Here is a 21967-nt window from a genome sequence, read left to right on the forward strand (position 1 = left end):
GATCCAAACAAAATGACGTTTTTGACAACTTCAATCTTTTCTCCATTTATCATATTATTTATTGGCCCAGTGGTTGCGTTTTTTTGTTTTCTTTACATTGAGGTACAACCCATATTGAAGGCTATGGTCTTCGATCTTTCTCAGTAAATATTTTAAATCTTCCTCACTTTCAGCAAGCAAGGCTGTATCATCTGTATATCGCTGGTTGTTAATGAGTTTTCCTCCAATCCTGATGCCATGTTTTTCGTTTAGTCCAGTTTCTCGGCATGCAGAATCTTTCATCTTTAATCACTGGTTTTCAGAGTGGAGAGTTAGGCCATTGCTATCATCAGTGGTGACAAATGAGGCTTTGGGTTTGTTTGTTTTGCTTTCTCTCCTTTTTTTCTTTTAAAGAATCACTGTGAATGCTCTGATTTCATGTATTCCATCTGTTTCCATCATTTGCACTTGCTCTTCTGACATTCAGATGGTCCCAGCTCAGCTCACACAGGTCTCTCGGGGCCCCTACCACAGCCTCTGCGTGGAGACGTCTGTTCTGTATCTGGTCCTGGTTGCTAGGAAGGCAAGTGCCAAGATCATGGTGGTGTAGCTTGTGCGGTCCCACATTTGTGGCCCTCTCCTCCATCTCTCCTGAGTCTGACCTGCTGCACTTATCTTTGTGACCTGAAGGATGTGACCTCTGCCCTCAGAATGGTACAGCCTGGGTGTCTGGGCTGGGCCAACCCTTTGGGTCCTCAGAGCCAGAAATGGCCTCTGAAAAGCATCAATAAAGTCCCCTCCTGTGCAGATTGGGGCACAGAAGTCCTATGCTGGCCCTTTGGGACCCAGCACAGAGTGACTGGCTCTGGTCACTGTTGATGGCATCAGGTGGGGGGTAAGAGCTCTTGGTGAATTCTGGGGCCACGTTGGAGAAGTGGAGGGGGCAGAGATCATGGGTGCTGGAGGGGGTGGGCTGCTGAGAACAGTAGAGTCTTTCCTAAGGGGAGGCCCTCAGCTCTCCCCTAGCCATACTCAGTGGGTGACTGTGACCTCTGCCTTCCTTTGTCCTCCATCTTCAGGCTCCAGGTGTCCCTGGAGGATGGGAGGCTGCTGAGTGTAAGCAGCGGTGTCGGACAGGAGCTGCGTGTCTTGTCCTGTGGCAGGGAGGGTGTCCATGGCTGCAGCCAACAAAGGTGAGTGTCATGGCCTGGCAGGGATTTGCATGTGGGGCCTGTATCAGCTCTGTGTGTGTGTCTGAATGTGAGGATGAGTGTGCCATGTGCCACTACGGCTGACTCAAGGTACACAGGCACACCCCTGATGGCTCCGTGATGCACTGGCTTATGGAGGTGCGTGTCCTCATGTCCTCTGTGCTGCTGTAGGGATGTGGGGGACCTATGGGGCCTGAGGTTAGTTTTGAGGCTGGCAGTGTGGGCCAGGCAACTGCTGGCTGTGGATTCCATTCAGGAGTCCAGAATAAGATTTGAGCTTCAGCTGTGCGGGGTTTAGCAGATTATGGAACTGCCAGGCTGGCACCCTGGGTCCAAGAACCCAAGCTGCAATCAGCCCAGGCCCTCCTTCCTAAAGGACTGTGGGCAGGGCTCTTGGGCAAGCCTAGGGCTCAGGGACCACCCAGGCCCAGTCCCCCATCCTGGACTCTGCCCAGCTCTCCTTTGCTCTTCCTGGCCTTGGAGAAGCTGACCTAGCTCAGGGACAGCCTAGGTCCTTGATATGGAGCGTAAGCAAAAGGGTCTTCCTTGGGAAGAGGGGTCTGGGAGGCTCTCTCAGGTCCTTCCTCTGTACTTGTTAGTGATTGGTGATGTGTGGTGTAGGGTCAGCTGCTGTCTCCTAGGTGGGCGTGTATGTGCTTTGACTGCCTTTTTTCTCACCCCAAAGCAGGTCCCATAAAGCTTGGTTTCCCTCTGCCCTCATCCCTGAGATTGGGGTCATCAGGAGAGGCAGGCAGGGGGCTCACATGTGCAGACAGACTGGGGAGAAAGTCCCATTGGAACTGAGAGATAGAGCACTGGGCTGGGATCCAGAGACCTGGGGCGAGTCCCAGCATGTTTGGGGGTTAGTGGGCACTTGGAGGACTGTCCTCTGGCTTTGGATTCATCCTCTCTAAGTTAAGGGTCATATTAACCAATCCCTGAACTCCCTTCTTCCCGCTCTTAGGATGAGCATCTTTGGTGGGAGGACTGGGCAGGTTTAAGGTTGAGGTTCCCAAGTCTCAAGATCCTCAGGGCTCCAGAGAGAAGCCCAAGCAATGGATGATATCAAGGGAAGTAGGGGGTGGAGGGGGAGTAGTTTCTGGGGGACAGGGGAAGCCAGTGACCCCTGGAGTACTTTCCCACACTCCTAGGCAACAAGTCCAGAGTCCGGAGTATCCGCTTTGCAGCAAGCCATGATGCAGAAGGCTCCCACAGCCACGTCCACTTTGATGAGAAACTGCATGATTCAGTGGTCATGGTCACCCAGGAGAGCGACAGCAGCTTTCTTGTCAAGGTATGTGCACATCTCCCCCCATCACCTATCCCCTACCTCTCCTGGATCTGCCTTGTTCCCCTAGGCCTTTCTGTCCCATTTTCTCTAGGCTGGATCCATAGGCACATCCTTGGTCTTCCCTGGGACTTGGTTTCCCCATCTCCAAAGTGGGTGGATTTAATGTTTCTAAGAAATGAGAGCATTTAGAATGCTACTCAGATTGGAGCAACAGAAATAAAAGGCAGGCCTCCAGGGTGCTGGTCCAGACCTGCCAGTCTATCTCTGTGACCTTGGGCAAGTAGCCTCAGTTTCCTCTTCTGTAAAGTGGAGTTGCTGTGAGAATGAAATGGAAGAGATGCATGTGAAGAAAAGATGTGATTACTTGAGCATTATGATGATAATGACTTGTGACTTTATTTACCCTCTTTGCCAAATCGCTGTGGGGTATTTATCACTCCTGAGTTTTCTGCTTAATGAAGCAGTCATTTCTCATGGCCTCACCTCAACACACCCGCCAGTATGGCTCCTCCAACTTCTGGGACATTGTCAGAGGGAGTCTGTGGCAGGGATGGTTTGGGGGGTAAGGGTCCATCGGTAAAGCACAGGCCCAGAGTGGAGCAGAATGCTCTGGGGGAGGGAAGGTGGGTTTGCTATCCAGCCTGGAAAGGAGCCCCAGGTTTGTACTCATTTCTGTCCAACTCTGAAATCCTTGCTCTTTATCCTACAGCTGACAACTTCCCCAACGGAATAGATGGAATGAACCAGATCTCTTAAAAATAGCTCCCCTTTCCAATGTGAAATCCATTCATGTTTATTAGAATTTGGAACTCACAGAAAAATGTAAAGAACCCACAATCACACTATCTAGAAATAACTGGCTAATATTTTGATGTGTGTCATGCCAGCCATTTTCCAATGCATGTACCAGAACTGTGTATGTTTTAAAAAGCAAAAACCGGTCTCCCAGTGCATACACTACGTTTGGCTTGCTTCTGGTGTGAGCCATCTCCCATCTGTGTCAGTGCATAAATTTCCATGAGATTTTACAACTGCCTGGTATTTCATTATACGTATCCTCACTGATTTTTGTAGGTTCCCTATTGCTCGGTGCTACGGTTGCTTCTATTTTTCTGTTTTATATAAATAGGGCAGCGATGAGTGCATGTTTCTGTATATTTCCCTGGGAAGATTCTGCCAGTGGTGTAGCTGGGTTCTAGATAAGACGTACTTAGCAGGTACAAATAGAAGTCTGCTTGAAAGGTACACCTTCTGCCAGCGGAGTGAAGAGGGTCACATGGGCAGAGTCCTAGCCCCTGAAATGGGCAGGACAGGAGTGTGTGTGTGCACATGGGAGTCTGCGAACTAACTCTCCCCCATCAACCTCCCCACACAGCAGGCACCCTGGGCTCGTTACCCTTCACATGACTGAGGTTTCTAAGGACAATATCTGTCCTAGAGGTCATCAGTTGCCAAGCATTGTCTACGAGCAGGAGCAATTGCTTGGGTTACGAGTAGGGGCTGTTGGGCACAGTGAGCCTTTGAGTGGGTGGGCAGACATCCGTATTCAGGTGCCAACAGGGCAGGAAGGAGCCTGGGTTGATTGTGGGTGCCAGGGCCTTGGGCCAGCTAGTATTTTTCCATCTCATCCTTTATCCAATGCTGTCTGTATTGCCTGGTATCTCTATGTGTGTGACTGGAGGACCAGTGTCCCTGACTCTGGGCTGTCAGCTGTGGCAGGTGAATAACCTGTGTCATGGGACTTTGAGCAGTGGCTGGTGCCTTGCTGTGTGCCAAGAGATCTAGGGAGGACTCAACCCTGTCATTTGGTGCAGCTGCTAGCCAGTCATTTCCTAGCTTCTGGTTTTTCATCTCTAAAATGGGCCCCTGAGGAGCTGGCTGCTAAGGAGTGTGCTGACCCAGCTGTGGGGATGAAACTTGTCCTGTCAACAAGGGCCCTGGAGCCACTGAGCTGAGAGGGTATGGGCTAGTTGGGGTGATGAAGGAAATAGCTCCCTTGAACTTCACAAGGATTGTAGGTGGCATGACATGGACAGGCCCCAGAGAAGGCAGCAAGTGAAAATGCCTCCCTTCACCGCCCTCCTGTGCAGGTGGGCTTCCTGAAGATCCAGCATAGATACGAGATTACCTTCACCCTGCCTCCAGTGCACAGGCTGAGCAAGGATGTCCGTGAGGTACCTGTCCCCAGCCTGCACCTCAAGCTTCTCAGCATCATGCCCATCCCAGAAGGTATGATCCCTCCCTTGGGTGCTAGAATCATGCCTTTCTCCAGCAGGGTTGGGATGGGGTAGGTGGGAGTAAGAATGTGGGGCACACCCCTTGCTGCTCTCCACTAGTGACTGGGCAGCTCAGCAGGGGACATGGTACCTCTTTGTGGCCTCATAGTATGGCATCGTGGCAGGCTCTGTGCCCAGGCCTACCTCACTTGGACAGTTATCAAAGGCTCACACTGTAACTCTCCTCTGTCCTGCTGTGCTGGGTGATGGGAATACTGAACAGGTGGCATTGGTTTCCAACCTGCCCCTAAAGACACACCTGCTGAAGCCTAGAGACTTTGGGCAGCTAACTCCTAACAACTGTCAGCCCTGTGCCTTGGGCTTGGGGCAGTTTCCACATACCCTGTGAGCCTTGATCTTGTCTGGCAGAGGTTAGGTGTCAGCTTGGCAGTATGCTACCACAAGCAGCCCAGCTTCTGTTTCACATCCCCTGCCTCTACCTCCACTTTGTCCTTGTCCTTCAGTAGATGGAAAAAAACTCCTTAGGCTTTTGCCTGTGCTGCCTGATACACTCAAGGCTTGCCTAAGAACAAGGCCTTCCTACTAGAAACCTGAGTTTGGTCTGTTCACCGTTGGAGCCATTCTTTAATGGCATGTGGAACAGTTGAGGAATGGGAAGTTTCCCAGACCTGTGTGTATGTTGGTGTGTTGGTTTCTGGGGTTTCCAAGGGATGCTGGAGATTGAGGCCTGTCTTGGTGTTGGCAGGGGTGGGAAGCTGAGGGAGGTGCTGATTGTTGCCCTCCATCCTGGGCAGGTTACAGTGTCAAGTGTGAGTACTCAGCGCACAAGGAGGGCGTCCTTAAGGAAGAGATGCTGCTGGCATGTGAGGGCGGCATCGGGACCTGCGTGCGTGTGACAGTGCAGGCACGCGTCATGGGTGAGTGGGTGTCTGGCGGACCTAGGGGATGTGTAGGGCTGCAGGAGGGAAATGTCAAGCTTTGTGAGAGGTGCTTCTTCTGCCCTCCTCCAGGGGAGCCCAATTCAAAAATGGGATCCTGGCCCAGACCCCGGGTCCCAAACATATTTAGTGGATTCCACCCTAACCAAACCATGTGGGAAAGGGGGCGGAGTATCCCCAGTGGGCTGGGCGGGTAGGTGGGGCCAAGGGCACAGCAGGGTGACCTGCCTCCTCCTGTTCTGGTTCTGTAGACCGGCACCACGGAACACCCATGCTGCTGGACGGTGTCAAGTGTGTGGGTGCCGAGCTGGAATATGACTCGGAGCACAGCGACTGGCATGGCTTTGACTGAGGCCATGCCACCCACCTGCCACGAGGCCCCTCAGCCTTAAATCCCACCTCGTCTCCCCGATGTGCTGCGTGATGGTGTGGCTTCCTTATCCCTCCCCAGGATGGACGTGGGGGCAGAGTATCCAGGGGTCTCCAAGCGGGGGTCCAGCTCAGGCTCTCACCTCTGCTTTCATCCGTGCCACTGCCCTGCCTCGTCCAAGGCCTCCTTTCCCACTTCCTCCTCTCCATGTGCCTCAGTCTCCTGCTGGAAGAGATGGATTGAGCCCCCCGTGGAGGCTATCTGAGGAGAGGAGGGAGAGGGCCAGGGGTGGGTTTTTCCCATCCCCACCCCAAGCCATAGGGACTCCAGCCAGGGATGGGGAGGGGAGAGAGCTGACACTGGGATGCCTTCCCCCTATTATTGCTGCTGCTGTCTTGCTTTAACCGCCTCTCCATGGTGAGTGGGAGGGAGGTGCAGCCCCCTACACCCCAGGTCTCTATTTCTTGTTTTTTAAACTACTGGTTGGAATAAAACCCTGAAGAATCAAAACTCAGAGTGGATACCAGAGACCAGCTGGACTTTTGTTTTCCAGGGACCTGAGAATACCCATCCTTCATAAGTGGGACTAGGAAAAGAATTGAGTAAACTTGTTTAAGGAGGTGAGAGTGCTGTGTGGCATTACAGCATCTATCTTCAAGGGAGGTATCGCACAGGTGGTGGCATGCCTGGTCTGGGGGAGATAATTGCCAAGAAGATTAGAGTATTTAGATTAGTTCCAAGCCAATGTTGTTGGTAGGTGCTGTTGAATCTGGTTAGATTCCTAGTGATCCCATGTGACAGAGTAGAACTGCCCCATCTTACAGATCATCAGGCTTGTCTTCTGCAGAATCACTGAGCAGACCTGGGACACCAACCTTCCACTTAGCAGCTGAACTGAACTCATGTATCACCAGGATTGAGAGGTCTTACCTCTCAATGTGTTCATTGTGCTCAGCTCCCAGCCCTGAACTTTCTCCTTTGTTTCTAGAACCCAGGCCCTTCTGCCACTGGGCTCCCTAACCATGTGGCATTACCTTGAGTATAAATGCTTTATTGTCACCTTATGGCTCTCGGGCAGGTGTCACAGCTGGAGGGAGGTATTTGACATTTCACACTTGGGGAAACAGGCCTGATACCACATTATGTTGATGGAAGAGCTGGGACCAGCTCCCTCCCAGTGCCCCTTATGTCTTGCCTACCTGAATTTTCCTTCCATGTTTGGGGTGAGGTGCAAGTGAGTTATTTGCAGGCTGGCCCTTAAAGCCTTGCCATATGGGTCACTTGTCCTGAAGGCTCCCTAATACACTCCCCTACATCCCTCATCACCCTAATGTATCCCTCCTCTCATTAGCCAATGACTACCTTTTCCGTACCACCTCCAGGAAGGCCCTACCACCTTGGCCCTCTAATGTCTGCTTTCAGTCACTTTCCTGCCACACAGGGTTGCTCTGTAGGGCTTCCAATAAGGGCTGATTCCATTAGGGAACTCTGGTCCCTTAAGCCGGGGTTAGGGGGACCATCTGCTGGTCCTGTCTGCCTTCCAGGTCACACAGTCCCTGGTAGGTTGCTTGTTCCTGCAGGGCTTGGGAGCGCCCTTTTGCAAACCCTATCTAGTCCTTTACTTGCTCCAGATCTTGGCCCAGCTTCAGGTCTTCCAGTTAGCAGACCAGGGCCCCACCCCAAATCAGTGTCTCTGGATGTGTCCTCACCCACCCTCTGTGACCTCATATCCCCTGGGCTCTGGGCGGGGGATGGGGTGCTTCGCTGATCACTGAACAAGCAGATTTGGCTGCCCAGCCCACTCCACAGAGACCAAAGAGACGGCGGGCAGGGCAGAGCACTAGGTGGGCGATGCCACTTGGCGCCCTGTGCGCCCTCAGTTGGAAAGAAAGTCAATGGCGGCTCGCACAGAGCGGTTGGTGCTGACATCGACTGCGGTGACCTTAATCTCAGTGTCGCCAAACTGCATGGCGGCGCGTATCTCGCGGCGTCCAGGGTGTGCGCCAGCAGGGTCGGAGCCACTGACTGTTGGCTCCAGCTCGAGACTGAGCGCGCCGCACTTGCGCACTCCCGGGTCGGTGATGAAGCGGGCGTCCTCAGCTGTGCAACAGTACAGGTTGATGAGCACACGCCGCTGGCCTGGGCGCGCCGGGCAGTAGCTGCGCCGCACCTCCTCACCCAAGGCCACCGACTGCTCAACGGCCACGAAACGCTCGAAGACGTCGGTGCACCAGCGACGACCATCACGAACCAGTAGCTTGTCAGGCGGGTGACGCCCATCTACAAAGCGGTTGAGTACACCCACACCGTAGGTGAGCGGCGAGCGGCGCACCCGCACCACGCCTGGTGCCTGCCCAAAGAGCACGGCACCCTTGAGAATGGTGAGGCCCACATCATGCGGGACGACGACGCGCAGACCACGGGCGCCCAGGGCCGCCTGCACTGCATGTTGCAGCACAGGAGACTCAGCGAAGCCGCCCACCAGGAACAGCAACTTCACACCTTGCACCTCAGGCTGAGCCAGTAGTACCTCTGTGGATGGAGAATTGGGGAGGGAACTGGAGACCAGAGAGCGCTTGAGGCCCCCCACTGTGGGACTACTGGCTCCCCCTCTCACCCCACCACAGTCCAGCTTCCCAAGGGATGGAAATGCACCATCCTGCCAACTTGTTTGTTGTAAAGTGCTCCTACTCAGTGATGCTGTCTAGGGTTTCTAAGGAGCGGCTGGTGGGTTGGATTCATCAACCTTACAGTTAACAGCCCAGTGCTTATTCTGTAGCGCCATCTAGAAACTAGCAGTTTCAACTCTTAAAACAACAACCTGGTTCTGATGGACAAAATGAGAGCTTTCATTTGGGGTCATTAGCAATTTCCCTGGTGTGGCACTGTAGGATAAGCATTGGATTACTAACTGCAAGGTCGACAGCACTTAACCATAGAAGCAACAATCCTCATGTGCCCTGCCTTCCCGAAACTGCCTCCACCCCCAACCCCTTTTGTCTCCCACCACAATGTGGGGGATATGGTAAAGATGTAAATTTCCATGTATGAAACGCCTACTGCATTCAAGATGGGCTCACTGTAGATCATTCAGCTCACTTACTCTTTGATAACATTTTGGCGAACTCAATACTACCAATCCACCAGCCACCTGATGCCCTTTAACTTGGCAAAACCACACCTCCTGGATTATAATCACTGTGGGCAGTGTGTCCCGCAGGTGTTTCCGATGACTCTGGATATCATCCCTGTGTACCGTATGTTTGTGGAGACTCAGGCACTCACCAATGTGCTGGATGATCCCGCTGACAGTAGGTTGGAAGAGCTCGTTCATGGCCTCACAGGACATCCGAAGCATCCCCTGCGAGGACCACTTCACGAAATTCACACTGTGGGCCGTGAATGGGGCAAAGGCTCAAGGATGGACCCCCTGCCCACGCACGTTCCTGAGTCCCTATTCCTGTCTTCAGGGAGATGTGTCTGGGTAGTGCAAGGAGTGACCAGCTGCACCCAGAACTTTATCCCCACTCTCCCAGGGGCTTTGGCATATAGATGGAAGTGTGTGGGCCCTTTCTGGGGGATGGGAGCAGGAGGTGGGTCAAGTGTTTTAGCCAGCTTTCAACCCTGTACTCCGGAGCTTTCAAGACATGGGGAGTGGAATCGATCAAGTGGATACCATTGCCTTCTGGGGTCTATGACCATCCCCACAAACCCTGCCTGAGCCTGCGGTACCCAGGCTCACCTGCTCCTGCGAAGGGCTGTCTCCACATTGTGGCCTCGCTGCTTGCGGTAGAAGTCGATGAAGGAGAAGGGCAGGGAGATGTTGAGCGCGCCTGCACGGTGCGGACCAGCAGTGCGTTTTCGAGCCTCAAAGGCGATGGTTAGGTCCACCCAGGCCGCGGGCCGTTGCCTTTTGAAAGTGGTGATGAAATCTTCGCCAAAGATGCGGCCCAGCAGCTGTTCAAAGGCCAGGTCGACGCCCACTGCACCATAGGGGCCGCCTGGTGCAGGGCAGAGGACAGGAGTGTTAGCGCCGACCTGGCCGCCAGGGGGCGTTAGCAGGGTGGGGACGCGGCCTGGAGACACACCTGACGCCTTGTAGAGTTCCTTGAGGGTGCCATGAGGCTGCTCCAGTTGGTGCACCGTCAAGTCCACAGTGCCTCCCCCGCAGTCTGCCACCATGTAGCGATCTCCTGAGGTACAAGTACGGGCACTCATACTCGGGGATATGCTTCTGCTTCGCTCAGCGCCTGTCTCGCCCCCTCAGCTCTGCACCCCTTAGGGCTCACCAATCTCCAACCCTGCCCCAGGTACCCAACCCCAAATCCCTGCCTGTGGGAGGGGGCAGAGGGAATTTTAGCTGCTTAAACCTCAGGTCACCGGAGAACAGATACAGTATGTGTACATGAGTCGGGGAGGTGGGACCACACGGTTCCAGGGACTCGGCAACTTGGCTCTAGTGTCCACGGACCATCTCCAGGAGTGGAACTAGGGGTGTGGCTGTGGGTGCAGTGCAGGTGAGTGTGTGAGGATGCTAGGTTAGAGACACTGGAGGGAGGAAAGAGAGGGGATTGCAGAGATTGGGGAAGTTTCCCCAAATGTGCCATTACCCCATCCCTAAGTGGTGAGTTGCCCCACCAAAAAAAGTTGTCATCCAGACGATTCATAGCGGCCCTATAGGACAAAGTATAACTGCTCCATAGTTTCTGAGGGTGAAAATCTTTCTAGAAGCAGGCTGACTCATCTTTCTCCCAAAGGGGGGCTGGTGGGTTCCAACTGTTCTGTTAGCAGGCCAACCACACTACCCACCGCACCACCAGGGTTCCTGGGTTGCCTCACAGGAGCCAGGAACTAGCTTTCCATTCTCTCCACCCACCTGCTTGCAACTCTGCCCACAGCTCTCCGACACCAGATTCCACCAGGAATGTACGGCTGTGGCGGGATCTCCGAAGCTGCTCGCGGGCTGGGGATTGGGAGGCATTGGGAGAATGAGGTGACATGGGGAGGGGATGCTTCCAGTTCCCTAAATGAGCCCCTGGAACAGCCAGTGCTCCTGAGACCCCTGCCCCATCACTAACAGAGACAGCAATGCGGAACCCAAGAGGATGCAGAAGAAAAATCCTTGTGGTGGGAGTGCAGGCCCTAAAGGGTTCCAGGGGAGCTCCCTGTCACAAGAGATGGTATCTGAGAGGGTGGCTAAGGTTGGCCACAGCTGTCCTTGGCCTCAGCACCTGGACCTGAGAACAGGAACCTGGTAACTGTGTCTTCATGGAGGGGGTGGTAATGGGGGCAGGTGATGCAGTGACTATTTGAGGAAATGGACTAAAAAGTGTTCCTGAAAACCCACCTCTCACTTAAACTCAGAGTGGGAGCTTTGTCCATATCAGTGTGTCCACCACGCTATTGGGGCAGGCTTTGTCTCCCCCTTTCCCTCAAATGCTACTTCCTCAGGGCTGAGCTGGATCCTACCCCCTCAGATCATCCTCCCCAAGAGCAAGGTGAAATCTCTGCTTTCAGGACTGGGCTCCTTCAGGGATGTGTGTCCCTCACACAAGGATTCCCTGAGCAGAGCTGTGCTTTCCCCACCCAGACTGGACTCCCTCAAGCATATTTCTACCCCTCAGATTGGGCTTCTCCAGGTGGGGGCTCACACCCTTCACTCTGGACATGGCTGTGTTCCAGCCTCGGGGATTCTCTGATCCTCCAAAGGTTAACTGCCTTCAAGTCCAGGCTCACCCTGCCTGAAGCTGGAGTCAATGGAGCGACGCTCCCCCAGGCGCCCGCCCCTAGGGGCCAGGCCACTCAGGTCCACGAGCTGGTGCAGACGAAGTTTGCGGCAGTAGACTGAGGCAGCCTCGGGCTCCAGTGCAATGAGTAACTGCTCAGCATTCTCTCGGGACACCAGGCCAGCCTAGGGATGGGAGGTTGGCAGGGCCAGGTAGTAAGGATACTAAGATGGCACCCAGTGGGGAAGCAGTGCCCCCTCCCCACCCCACCTGCCCAGACTAAGCCTCCCAGACCCCTCCATACTAAAGTTTTGGAGTTGCCTCACACCTACCCTGTGACCTAGGTAGTCTGAGGATAGTCTCCAGGAGAGACCCCAGACTAGACACCTGGAACTGCCCCTGTGAACAGCTGAAGGAAGCAGGGCTGTAGGTGTAATGGCGGTTCAATCAGAGATCTGGGGCCCCCTTTGGCTCACAAAACCCTCTTTCGCCACCAGGCTGGTGTTGGACGGTAGCCACAGGCCTCCCCACTCCCAGGAGAACACTGTAGGAAATATGTCATTGTTTAGTGCTGTCAAGTCAGTTCCGACTCATAGCGACCCTGTATAGGGCTTCTGAGGAGTGACTGGTGAGTTTGAACTGCTAAATCAACCTTGTAGTTGAGTGCTTATCCTACAGCATCACACCAGAAAATGTGGTAAAGAAAGAAATCCAGGCGCCAAGACAGGCCAGCCTGGGGGATAAAACCAACTGGAATCTCTTGTTATTTCCTGCACCCAGTCAGGGGATCCCCATGGGAAGTACTTTATTGCTTTGTGGGATTTCTCTGATTTTGACCAGGTCAGGGATGGATGTGGGTGGGTACTGAGACTTCCTGCTCAGGATTAGCCCTTCCAGAGCTAGCTAGCAGCAGGGAGCAGTGTGGGAGGAAGCAAGGTGGGTGGATAGGCAAGGGGGCAGTGGGGTAGGAGGTGTTTGTTCTGACTGTAGACAGTCTTACTCTCATCCTGATCCCAAATGGCTTAGGAGTAAGCTACTCCCAGTGACAAGCATAGGTACCTGCAGACCTGATTCATGGGGCATACTTGGCCCACAGATGTGTGGGTGTGTGGGTTGCTGGGGGTCTGATATCCTCCAGAGGGTGTCTACAGGCAGGTCTGAAGGCTCTTTTGGAGACCCTAGGGCCTGACCTGTTTCCCAAAGCCACAAGGGCAGGTCCGGAGTCTTGCTCTGGGATGCCATGTCCCTCCTCTAGGCTCCCTCCCCAGCTTTATCCAGACTTTTGAGCATCTCTTGTGGTAGGAAGACCAGTAAATGTTGGCCAGAATAACCTTCCTTCATAGTTTCATAGTCCTATTTCCCCTGCTTAAGACCTCCAGTGGGGGTAGGGTGTCCCTGAAAGTACTCGTGCTGACTGCTACTGGCTTACAGCTGTCCCCTTCTCTGCCCTTAGCTGAATGGGAACCATCTCACGTTTCCCTCCTTCTTCTCCAGTAGCTAATGACAGATTGATATTGGACTATAAATTCTTGCTCCAGAGCTTCCCATGGGGTCAGGCGAAACTAGATTCCAGCTGAGATCACATCCCTACTGAGCTCTTCCTTCTGTCCTGATCTGCTTGCTTCCCTCTTTCCCTGTTCTCCCAAGAGAGCCCTCCCTCAGTAGACCACGTAGACACAAATCCCCCATCTTGGGTAATAGGAACCTGACTTAAGATACTAGGTTTGCTGGTTTGTGAATCTGCCCTCTGTTCCTACAGGTCCACCCCCTGTCCTGGTAGCACAACTCCTAAAATTCCCAGTAGGGGAAGTCTGGAGAGCTTTACACAATGACTCTGTGGTCCCAAGGGTGGCAAAGTGGATAGAGGTATGGTCATCCTTGGGGTTTCCCTAAACAACTTTCTGTTTGGCCTGCATGTTCTCACCAGATAGGCAGCCTCTCGCATGAACTGCTTGGCCGGTTGCTTCCAGATGGCGGGTACCGTCAGCACCCAGCGCACAGTGTCCTTCTCTGGCATCGACGGGCACTGCTCCCTCAACTCCTGGAGCGAGAAGAAGGGGTAAAAGGATGGCACATGGCTGGGAGGAGGAATTAATCCAACCCAGGAGTCCTGATGTGGCGCTGTGGGTTAATGCACCAGACGGCAAAGCCGTTTGAACTGCAAGGTCAGCGGTTCAAGCCTTGGAAACCCTATACAGGGTCGCTATAGATCAGAATCGACTCGACGACACTTAACAACAATAACAAGAAGGACTCAGAATACCCACCCCCACCGCACATACACACCTGTTAGGCCTGATGCGTGGTCTACACACAGAAAGGCAGAGAATTAGAGAATATGTCTGGCAGAGGCTACCATCGGATGGACCAAAGGGATAATGGCAGCAGGGAGTGAGAGGAAAGGAAGGGAAGAGAAGTGTCCCATCGTAGGCTGGTAGGTGTACGGGCACATTGCACCTGAAGGGCATGCTCCTTGAAGAATCGCAGGGCGTGGGCGAACACCTCCAGGGCGGGCATTTTCTTTCCATTTACAGCCTCCAGCTGTGTCTTCAAGGTGAGATCCTGTCAAGGGCACAGGGCAGCTCTACTCTTGTTTGCATTTCATCAAGACCCTTCTATTTTTTTTAATTTTTTATTGTGAATTGAGTGATGGTTTGCAGAGCGGATTATCAAAGATCCTTTTCTTAAAATAACCTATCTCCTAATGATTTCAGTCCTCTTTAGCACCATTCCCAATTCTGGTCCCAATTTCACACAAGCTCAGCTCCTTAGCCCCGCCTCTCCTCTTTGCTCCGCCCTCGCCTTCCGCTCCGTGAGGTCCGCTCACACTCAAGTCTCTCGTCTCACCTGTTAGCTTTGCGCCCACCTCCACTAGCCCCGCCCTTACCCCTTCTGGCTCTGCCTCCCCTGGCTGGAGCCCTGCAGTGAACAACTAACTGCAAAGGAACTCACAGTGGCGCTGTGGATCTTCATCTTGAACTTTTCGAAGTAAAGCCAGTCTCGAGCCTCTTCGGGATCCAAATCGTGGTAGTAGTCGCGGGCTGTGTAGCCAAAGCTGTGAAAGGCGCCTTCCGGGGTGAGCAGCAGGCAGGTAGGGGTCTTTTGGTGGGCTACGCCCGGGTCTCCGCCCTCCCATTTCCTGCGAAGGTATGGTGGTCGGTGAGTGGGAAATGCGGTAACCACCTTTTATGAGGTAGGAGGCGGGGCTGGCTTTGGGACCAGCTGTATGATCTTGGGCAAGTCTCTTAGCCTCCCTGAGCCTCAGTCTTCTCATCTGTAAACTATATGGTATCTGTTTCTTAGGGTTCTTGTGAAGAGCAAATGTAGGAACATGGTGCCTGGCACCCACTTCTATCGCCATAAATGTTGCCCATGGATCCTCCCCGTTCATGGGAGTCGCAGGTACCACCCGGCATCCTCAGCTTCTGCTGGGATCGCATCTGCACCTTCAGCATCATCATCAGCAAACCAGCATCCATTTTCCCCACTCCAGGCACCCTAGCATGAGCGCTCTTCTTTCCAGGGAGGTTTGCCTCCTCCAGGCTGTTTCCTACAGCTAGGTCCCTTCAAGGTCTTTCATGACCAATCCCATCGGCACCTCTGGCAGGCCCCAATAAACCTAAATGAGATTTTTAATCTGACTTGAAAGTATTTAACAAGTCCGCAGGTGGCAGATATGGACCTCTATCCATTTTCCTGGCAAATCTTTTCCCCACTTCCTCTTCCTCCTCTGATGCCCCCACCTTTCCCATTGAACTTGAGGTCCAAGCTCCCCGCAGCAGGCTTTTGATTAGAGAGAGAGAAATCTAGGTAGAGGGAACAGCATAGTGAAAGAGCTGGGGGAACTATCTATTCACTGGTTCAACATATAGCAGGTGAACATACCAGGATGCGAAGGTCAGATGATAAAAGGGCACTAGATGCCACAGGGGTGTGAAGATGCATCATTGCATTTGCCTTTAGAAAAGCTGCTGATCCCCATGTAACCAGAATGGAGATGAGGGACGGTGAAGGCAGGGAGGATGCTGCTGTAACTATTTAGATAAAAGAGGGTAGGGGCTGAATGAAGGCTTGGTGTTCACCATGGAGATATGTGGATGATATCCCAGAGACATTAGGAAGACAGAAATGATAGAGCTTGGTGGAGGATGAGGGTGGAAGGTGAGGGTTTAGGAGGAGGTCAGAACCTCCTCCAGTTGCTCGTGACAGGACGCCACAATACAGACAGTGTCCCTTCATGTATCCTTGACCATAGTACAGGGCTGAGTAGACAGTAGTGCTTAGCCATGCATGCTGAATAATGTGCCAGCTGGGATGCCCTGCAGCTCCTAGAGGGATGTTAAGTGCCCAGAGCCTTTGTGGCCACTTGTGGATGTGAAGCAAAAAAAAAGAAAGGGAAGCCCAGGCTGGTGCAGCTCAAGTACCTTTTATCTTTGAGGCAGTGACTCTTCTGTCATGTCTCCATCTACCCTTCCATCCAGGCCCTAGGAAAACCCCTATATCCCCCATCTCAGTCTGAGTTGGAAGCTTTGAAGTCTTCTACTATAGCTCCCCCCACTGACTGAAACCCCACCAAAGACAAACATCTCTTTCATAAAAACTGATTTGTCAACTCAGTTAGCCCTCCAGATCTTCTTTTCCTTGTTGTTCATTTGAGATTAAAACTTTTTTCCCCCATTGTGTTTTCAGTGAACATGTACACAGCAAATTAATTTCTCATTTGACAATTTCTATACAAATTGTCCAGTGACATTAGTTAATTTTTCACAGTGTGTCAACATTCTCTTTAACTGCTATTTGGTTGTCCTGTTCCCAGTACTCCAGTTTCCCTAACCCCTTATCTTTTCATCTTTGCTTTAGAGTGATTGTTAACCATTTGGTCTCATGTAGATGTTTTATTTTACTGGAGCACTGTACTCATGGGTGCTATTGTTATTAAGTGCTGTCGAGCCACCTCCGATTCGTAGCAACCCCATATAGGGTTTCCAAGGAGCACCTGGTGGGTTTACACTGCCAACCTTATGGCTTGCAGTCCACTGCTGATCCTACAGTGCCACATCAGGAGTCCATAATAGTACTCATGGGTAATACCCTTGATTTTGTATACCAATTTGTTATTTCACCAAAAGGAGACCTCAGGGGAGAGTTTTAGTTCAAGATTTAAAGAGTATCTCAGCGTGATAGTTTGAGGGAGTCTACTAGTCTCAACTGGCCCAGTCATTCTGGATATTTGAGTTCTGTTCCACAATTTTCTCCCATTCTAACAGGGCCCATATATTGTGGCTCTGATTAGAATACTCAGTAATGGTATTAGTGTAGATGAGGCCGAGACTCGTGCATGTTATTAACTCTCTGTAGACTAGTTTCTTCTCTGAGACTTTGGTTTCCTCCTTTCTGTCTTGTTCCTAACAAATAGAGACCAGTAGTTGTATCTTAGATGAGGTCGGGCATATTCAAGGTGGTATAGCTGTAGACTGATAGTTGTGTCTTAGATGTTGTTGTTGTTAAGTGCCATTGAGTGGGTTCCGACCCATAGTGACCCTGTATAGGGTTTCCAAGGAGCAGCTGGTAGCTGCTTGTAAATTTTTAAGACGCCAGATGCTATGCTACTACTCACCTCACTAGGATGCAGAACATGAATCTTAGGGTACCAACTGACTGAGTTGTCCCATGAAATGAACGTCCTAAACCTTCCAACCCAGAAAACCATTCTTGCAAGGTGTTTGGTTATGTCTGGGAAGTCATTTGAGATACTGACTTAAGGATCCACCTCTAAGAATCTCCTATAGAAACCTGAGTACAAATTTTCAAAGAAGGGTATTCACTGCAGCACTTTTTGTAATAGTAAAAAATTATCGGGGACGGGGGGACCGCTAAGACTCTCAGTAGGGGACTGGCTAAATTTGACATATCTGTATAGTGGAATACTATGTAGCTATTATAGGAAGTGGTAGCTCTGCATATATTGACATGAAACATCTACAAAACAGTGTTGAGAGTTTCAAATAAAGCAAACTGTATGGTATCTCACTTTTATTTAAAAAACATATATGCTTCTGCATGTTTGTCTAAGCCCAGAAAAAGATTTCTGTATTTTACTGTGTGTTTAATATATCTCAATAAAAATGTGAAAATAAAAACAAAGTCTGATATTTCCTGCAGAGGGTAGGGAGCTGTTCCAAATGAATCATGGACCCTCAGATTGGGCTGTAAGGGGCTCTAAAGAAATCTTATGTCTCCACAGTAACTGTATTTCTGGGACCTCTTCTCCCCCTCCCAGCCTCCCAGTCCAGTCACCCTCACCTCATCATGTGGATGGCCTCAGGGTCACTGGCAAAGCTGAAGGCATAGCCACTGGACGTGGTGCCAAAGTCAATGGCCACCACCACGGAGAAGAGAGCCTGCTGTGGGACTCGGGCCTCAGGCTTCTGCAAGGGCAGGACCTGGAGTCAGCAAGCAGCAGCCAACAGAGCCAGCTGACTGCCCTTGGGAGCCAGCTCCTCTCTGTGAACTGAACCCAGCCCAGCCCTGGTCCACACCCACCTGCCTGCCTGCTTGGGTCCCCTTCCCTCCCTGACTCTCAGCTGAACCCTGATGATGCCAGCTGCTCAGAAAATCCCAAGGGCTCTCAGGTCACCCTGTGCAGTTTCTGGCTCAAGTCTTGGCTTTCCTGCCTATCCTCTACTCACACTGTAGCTCCTGCCTGAACTGCCTTTACCCCACCCTCATCTCCCACCACCTTCCAGCCTGCCACTAGCTGGAGCCCAGCTGGGAGCAATTTTATTCCTCTGGGCAGCCTTGTAGCTCCTGAGCTCGTGTAGATTTCACCCCCTTGATCTGTGGTCACAGTGACACAAGCCAGACTGGACGATTTTGTGGCAGAGAGGAGATGCTCAGAGTGGCCCCTGCCTTCTCGTAGGCCAGGTTTGGGCTCCTTGAGAACACAGGGTCTCCAAGCTAGATCACCAGGGCAGTGATGGGGTGGCTCAATGAGCGTGAGTCTTAGATACTTCTGGCTAGTAATTTCCAAACTCTTTTTAAGCCATGTTTTCTCTCCCTTCCCTTGGATTAAGGTAGGGCTGTAGTTGACAAGGGTGGGGTAGGAGTACTCTGGGAGGCCTAGAAACATTTCATACTCATAGATACACCTGCCCCAGCTAGGCTGGCTGCAAAGGCCTGGGTATCATCTGGAGCTCACCTGCTCAGTAGAATTGTCACCCCATACAATCCATAGGCACCCAAGGCCATGCTTGCTGGAGGGTCCATGACTGGAGTGTGCCAGGGCAGTAGGCCTCCCCCAAGTCCTTCCTCCTTCCCAGCCCAGGCCTTGCCAGAGCTCTGCCAGGCACCACGCCTTGCTCCCTGGAGGCACAACACCCACCTACATCCCCAGGCCACCCACCACACCATCCCTGCAAAACCTTACTGGAGACTGTGAGGGTGTGAGGGGGGCAATGCCACAGCTTTCCTGGGTCCTTGGGGAGCCGGGTGGGCTGGACACTGGAGATCGCTCTGGGCTGGAGCCTAAGAAGAGAGGGCAGGTCACCCGGGCATCATTGAGGAGGGCGTTGGTGGCCCTGCCCAGCCCTGGCACTAAGTTCTCCAGCAGGTCCTGCTGAGCCAAGGCAAGGGGTGGGGAAGGTAGAAAGGACATGATGGGGAGTGGGGGAGGGATGTAGGAGGTGAGGTCTGTGTGACTGCTGGGACCCCAGACTCAGGCTTGAGTCTTGGCCCCATAGATGTGCTAACAATGCGAGGCAAAGTGTTTGGGGGAATTACGAGTCTTGCCAAGGAAATGTCTAGTCCACTGTGGGTTTCATAAATAGGCTTGGGTCCTGTTAGAGGCAGCTCTCCCTTCAGTACCCTTCAGACACACAGTGTGGGAGGAGAGCGACATAGAATGCACTGTGATTAGGGAGACTGAGGCCAGAGATGGAAGAGCAGGAGGGATGGGGCAGGTAAGGTCTTAGGTGGATGAAGAAGTCAGAAAACATGGGAGAACTATAAACCTAACTGGGTGAAGGATAACTAGTGGGCCAGATTTGGGATTCCTCCCCTCCCTGATAAGAGTTTGGCTCCATGGTTCCAATCAGGACTTGAGGGAGCTGCCCTCTTCCCCTCCTCCTTGCAAAGGCCACAGACAGGTCCAGCTGGCTGTTTGGAAAGGATGAAGAGGGGGAGGGCCTCACCTCCTGCACCCCGTCCCTGAGTTGGGGAAAATCCACAAGGCTAGGAAGTCTGATTCCCCAACCCTCACAGCCAGGATTTGGCTTAGCTTCCTGGCCCACTGAAATCCTCCTGCAGGCCCAGGACTGAGTTCAACCTTTGATGGACATTGAGCAGTCCCGGGAAGGCAGCTGCAAGCCTAGTCACAGAGCACGAGGCTGGTTGGACGTTCTCCAGGTGTGAGCTGGTGGTTGGTCACCATTCCACTGGCTCTGCTATAGCCCGTGTGAAGGGCTCTAGGGTGTACAGAAATCTGTGGAGGAGGACTGGGAGGCTGGCCAGGGAAGCCAAGTGGACATATCACACATCTGCCTGACTCCTGTCTGATGCTGTCTGGTACTAGGTAAGTCCAAGCCCTCTCTGGCATGGTGTGTCCTGGGAACATACGGGAGAGACTGAGCACAAGGAGAACTCTGGGAAATGAACAGACAAGGCTGAAGCCTGTCTTGAGATGCCAGAAGAGGAGGGACATACACAGCGGTCATATTCGAGGGCACCCTTTCCTTAGGCAGCTAGCTCAGGTTTAGGCTCTGCCATGAGCTCCAGCTTGAGGGCCCAAGTTACTGTAGTTTGAGCCTGGGAAGGGAGGCAGGAAGGAAGGGCCCAGCCCACCAGGTCTTTGTGAGTGGACTTCCTGAGGAGTGTCCCTCCCCCTCCTGCAGAGAACTCAGCATCTACTCCCAGACCAGAATTCTACATGCACATACCTACCTGCTGATACACACTCTCACACAAGGCCCTGTGCACAGAGACCTACCCGCAGGTAGACAAACAAACAACATACACACATACTCATACAAGCTCATGTGCACACAGACTCTGCACAACACATACACACACAGCCCTATGCACACAAGCCCTCTCTGCGCGCACACACACACACACACACACACATACACACACACTCTTATACACAGGGAACTTTATGAATACAGACCTGCTTTGAGCACACATATACACATATACACACATTCATATACCCACCAGTCCTATGCACATAGACCCTCCATTCACACACATATATACACACACAGAAGGGCTCTGTGAACACAAATCTGCCCTGTGCATATACACATATACTCACATACACAGTCTGTGTGCACAGAACATAGACATGTGGCAAGGGTAACACAGCCCTGTGTATATACACATACACACCTGTGCACACAGAGCCTCTCTGCACACACACTCTCAGAATCACTCTCAGGACCTCTGCTGAGAGAGACCCATGGGAACAGATTAGGAGATGGGGCTCAGTGCCAAGTGAGTGAGTGGGGTGGTGGGGGGTCAGGGCAGAGCAATAGGGGGTCTTACCAATGTACAGCCCCTGCAGGCCCGTCTCCGGTACAGCCAGCATCCTTGCAGACCCTGAAGCTGTGAACAGGAACCGACAAAAAGACCATATTTATTTGTTCCTTTGTTCTCTCACTGAATGTTTATTTACTTTAATTACTTACTTTTGGCTGGAGTCCTTAGAGCAAATCCCAGACACCATGTTGTTTCACCTATAAATTCTTGAATATGATTTCCAACACAAAGGCTTTCAAAACAACATTACCACAGCAGCACTATCATGTGTAACAGAATTAACAGTAACTCTTTCATGTCAGCCAATGCTTGGTCTCCCTACCTTCCCCAACATATCTCAACTCCCACCTCAGAGAGGCAATAGCTTGGTGGAAGAGGCCAGTCACAGCCAGACAACCAAGATTACAAACGATGCTGAGGGTTGTGGAGAGCACAGTGGGATGTAAGCAGGCAGAAGAGAGCCTAGCCCCAGGTAAGACTTCAGGAAAGGACAGGCTGGGCACACCCTCTATGCAAACCCTTGAGAGCCTATTGTAGATTTGGTTTTATATGAAATGTCACAGCAAATCTTGAAAGGGTTTAAGTGGCAGAGTGGGGATGGGGACATGACTTAAGGAGAGGACTGCAAGGAGGCAATATGGAAACAGAGGACCCAGTCAGGCCACTGTAGTCATCTACGCA

The 21967-nt window shown here is 52.2% G+C and overlaps 2 protein-coding genes across 4 annotated transcripts; one reads left to right on the forward strand and one right to left on the reverse strand.

Moving 5' to 3' along the window:
* The first annotated feature begins 1153 nt into the window (after positions 1–1153).
* LOC102834781 (chromosome unknown open reading frame, human C20orf27) lies at positions 1154–6008 on the forward strand. The gene is made up of 5 exons (XM_006874821.1): positions 1154–1172; positions 2342–2484; positions 4572–4710; positions 5513–5635; positions 5908–6008. The coding sequence occupies exons 1-5, from the start codon at positions 1154–1156 to the stop codon at positions 6006–6008; spliced, it is 525 nt and encodes a 174-aa protein (XP_006874883.1).
* A 1696-nt stretch (positions 6009–7704) lies between these two features.
* Positions 7705–21346, reverse strand: HSPA12B (heat shock 70kD protein 12B). 3 transcript variants are annotated; one of them, XM_006874823.1, is made up of 12 exons: positions 21293–21335; positions 19179–19276; positions 18056–18180; positions 14705–14891; positions 14210–14314; positions 13677–13790; positions 11763–11937; positions 10903–10989; positions 10115–10219; positions 9769–10027; positions 9312–9415; positions 7903–8558 (listed from the first exon to the last, which is right to left on the reverse strand). In XM_006874823.1, exons 1-12 carry the CDS (start codon positions 21333–21335, stop codon positions 7903–7905), a joined length of 2058 nt encoding a protein of 685 aa, XP_006874885.1. The 3 variants fall into 3 exon arrangements, with proteins under 3 accessions (XP_006874886.1, XP_006874885.1, XP_006874884.1); XM_006874822.1 differs by having other exon boundaries at positions 13677–13793; XM_006874824.1 differs by lacking the exon at positions 19179–19276 and having other exon boundaries at positions 7705–8558; positions 13677–13793; positions 21293–21346.
* Positions 21347–21967: the final 621 nt, after the last annotated feature.

The sequence above is a fragment of the Chrysochloris asiatica genome, unplaced genomic scaffold (genome assembly GCF_000296735.1).
Source record: "Chrysochloris asiatica unplaced genomic scaffold, ChrAsi1.0 scaffold00304, whole genome shotgun sequence".
Lineage (NCBI taxonomy): Eukaryota > Metazoa > Chordata > Mammalia > Afrosoricida > Chrysochloridae > Chrysochloris > Chrysochloris asiatica.

Excerpts from the sequence above, each read along its gene's own strand:
- LOC102834781 (XM_006874821.1), top strand. Across the intron at positions 2,485-4,571 it reads ACAGCAGCTTTCTTGTCAAG|GTGGGCTTCCTGAAGATCCA; the intron begins GTATGTGCACAT and ends CCTCCTGTGCAG. Across the intron at positions 5,636-5,907 it reads AGTGCAGGCACGCGTCATGG|ACCGGCACCACGGAACACCC; the intron begins GTGAGTGGGTGT and ends CTGGTTCTGTAG.
- HSPA12B (XM_006874822.1), bottom strand. The coding sequence starts at position 21,335 with ATGCTGGCTGTACCGGAGACGGGCCTGCAGGGGCTGTACATTG. Across the intron at positions 13,794-14,209 it reads TCAAGGAGCATGCCCTTCAG|GAGTTGAGGGAGCAGTGCCC; the intron begins GTGCAATGTGCC and ends TTCTCGCTCCAG. Across the intron at positions 10,990-11,762 it reads TGACTCCAGCTTCAGGCAGG|CCCGCGAGCAGCTTCGGAGA; the intron begins GTGAGCCTGGAC and ends CCCAATCCCCAG.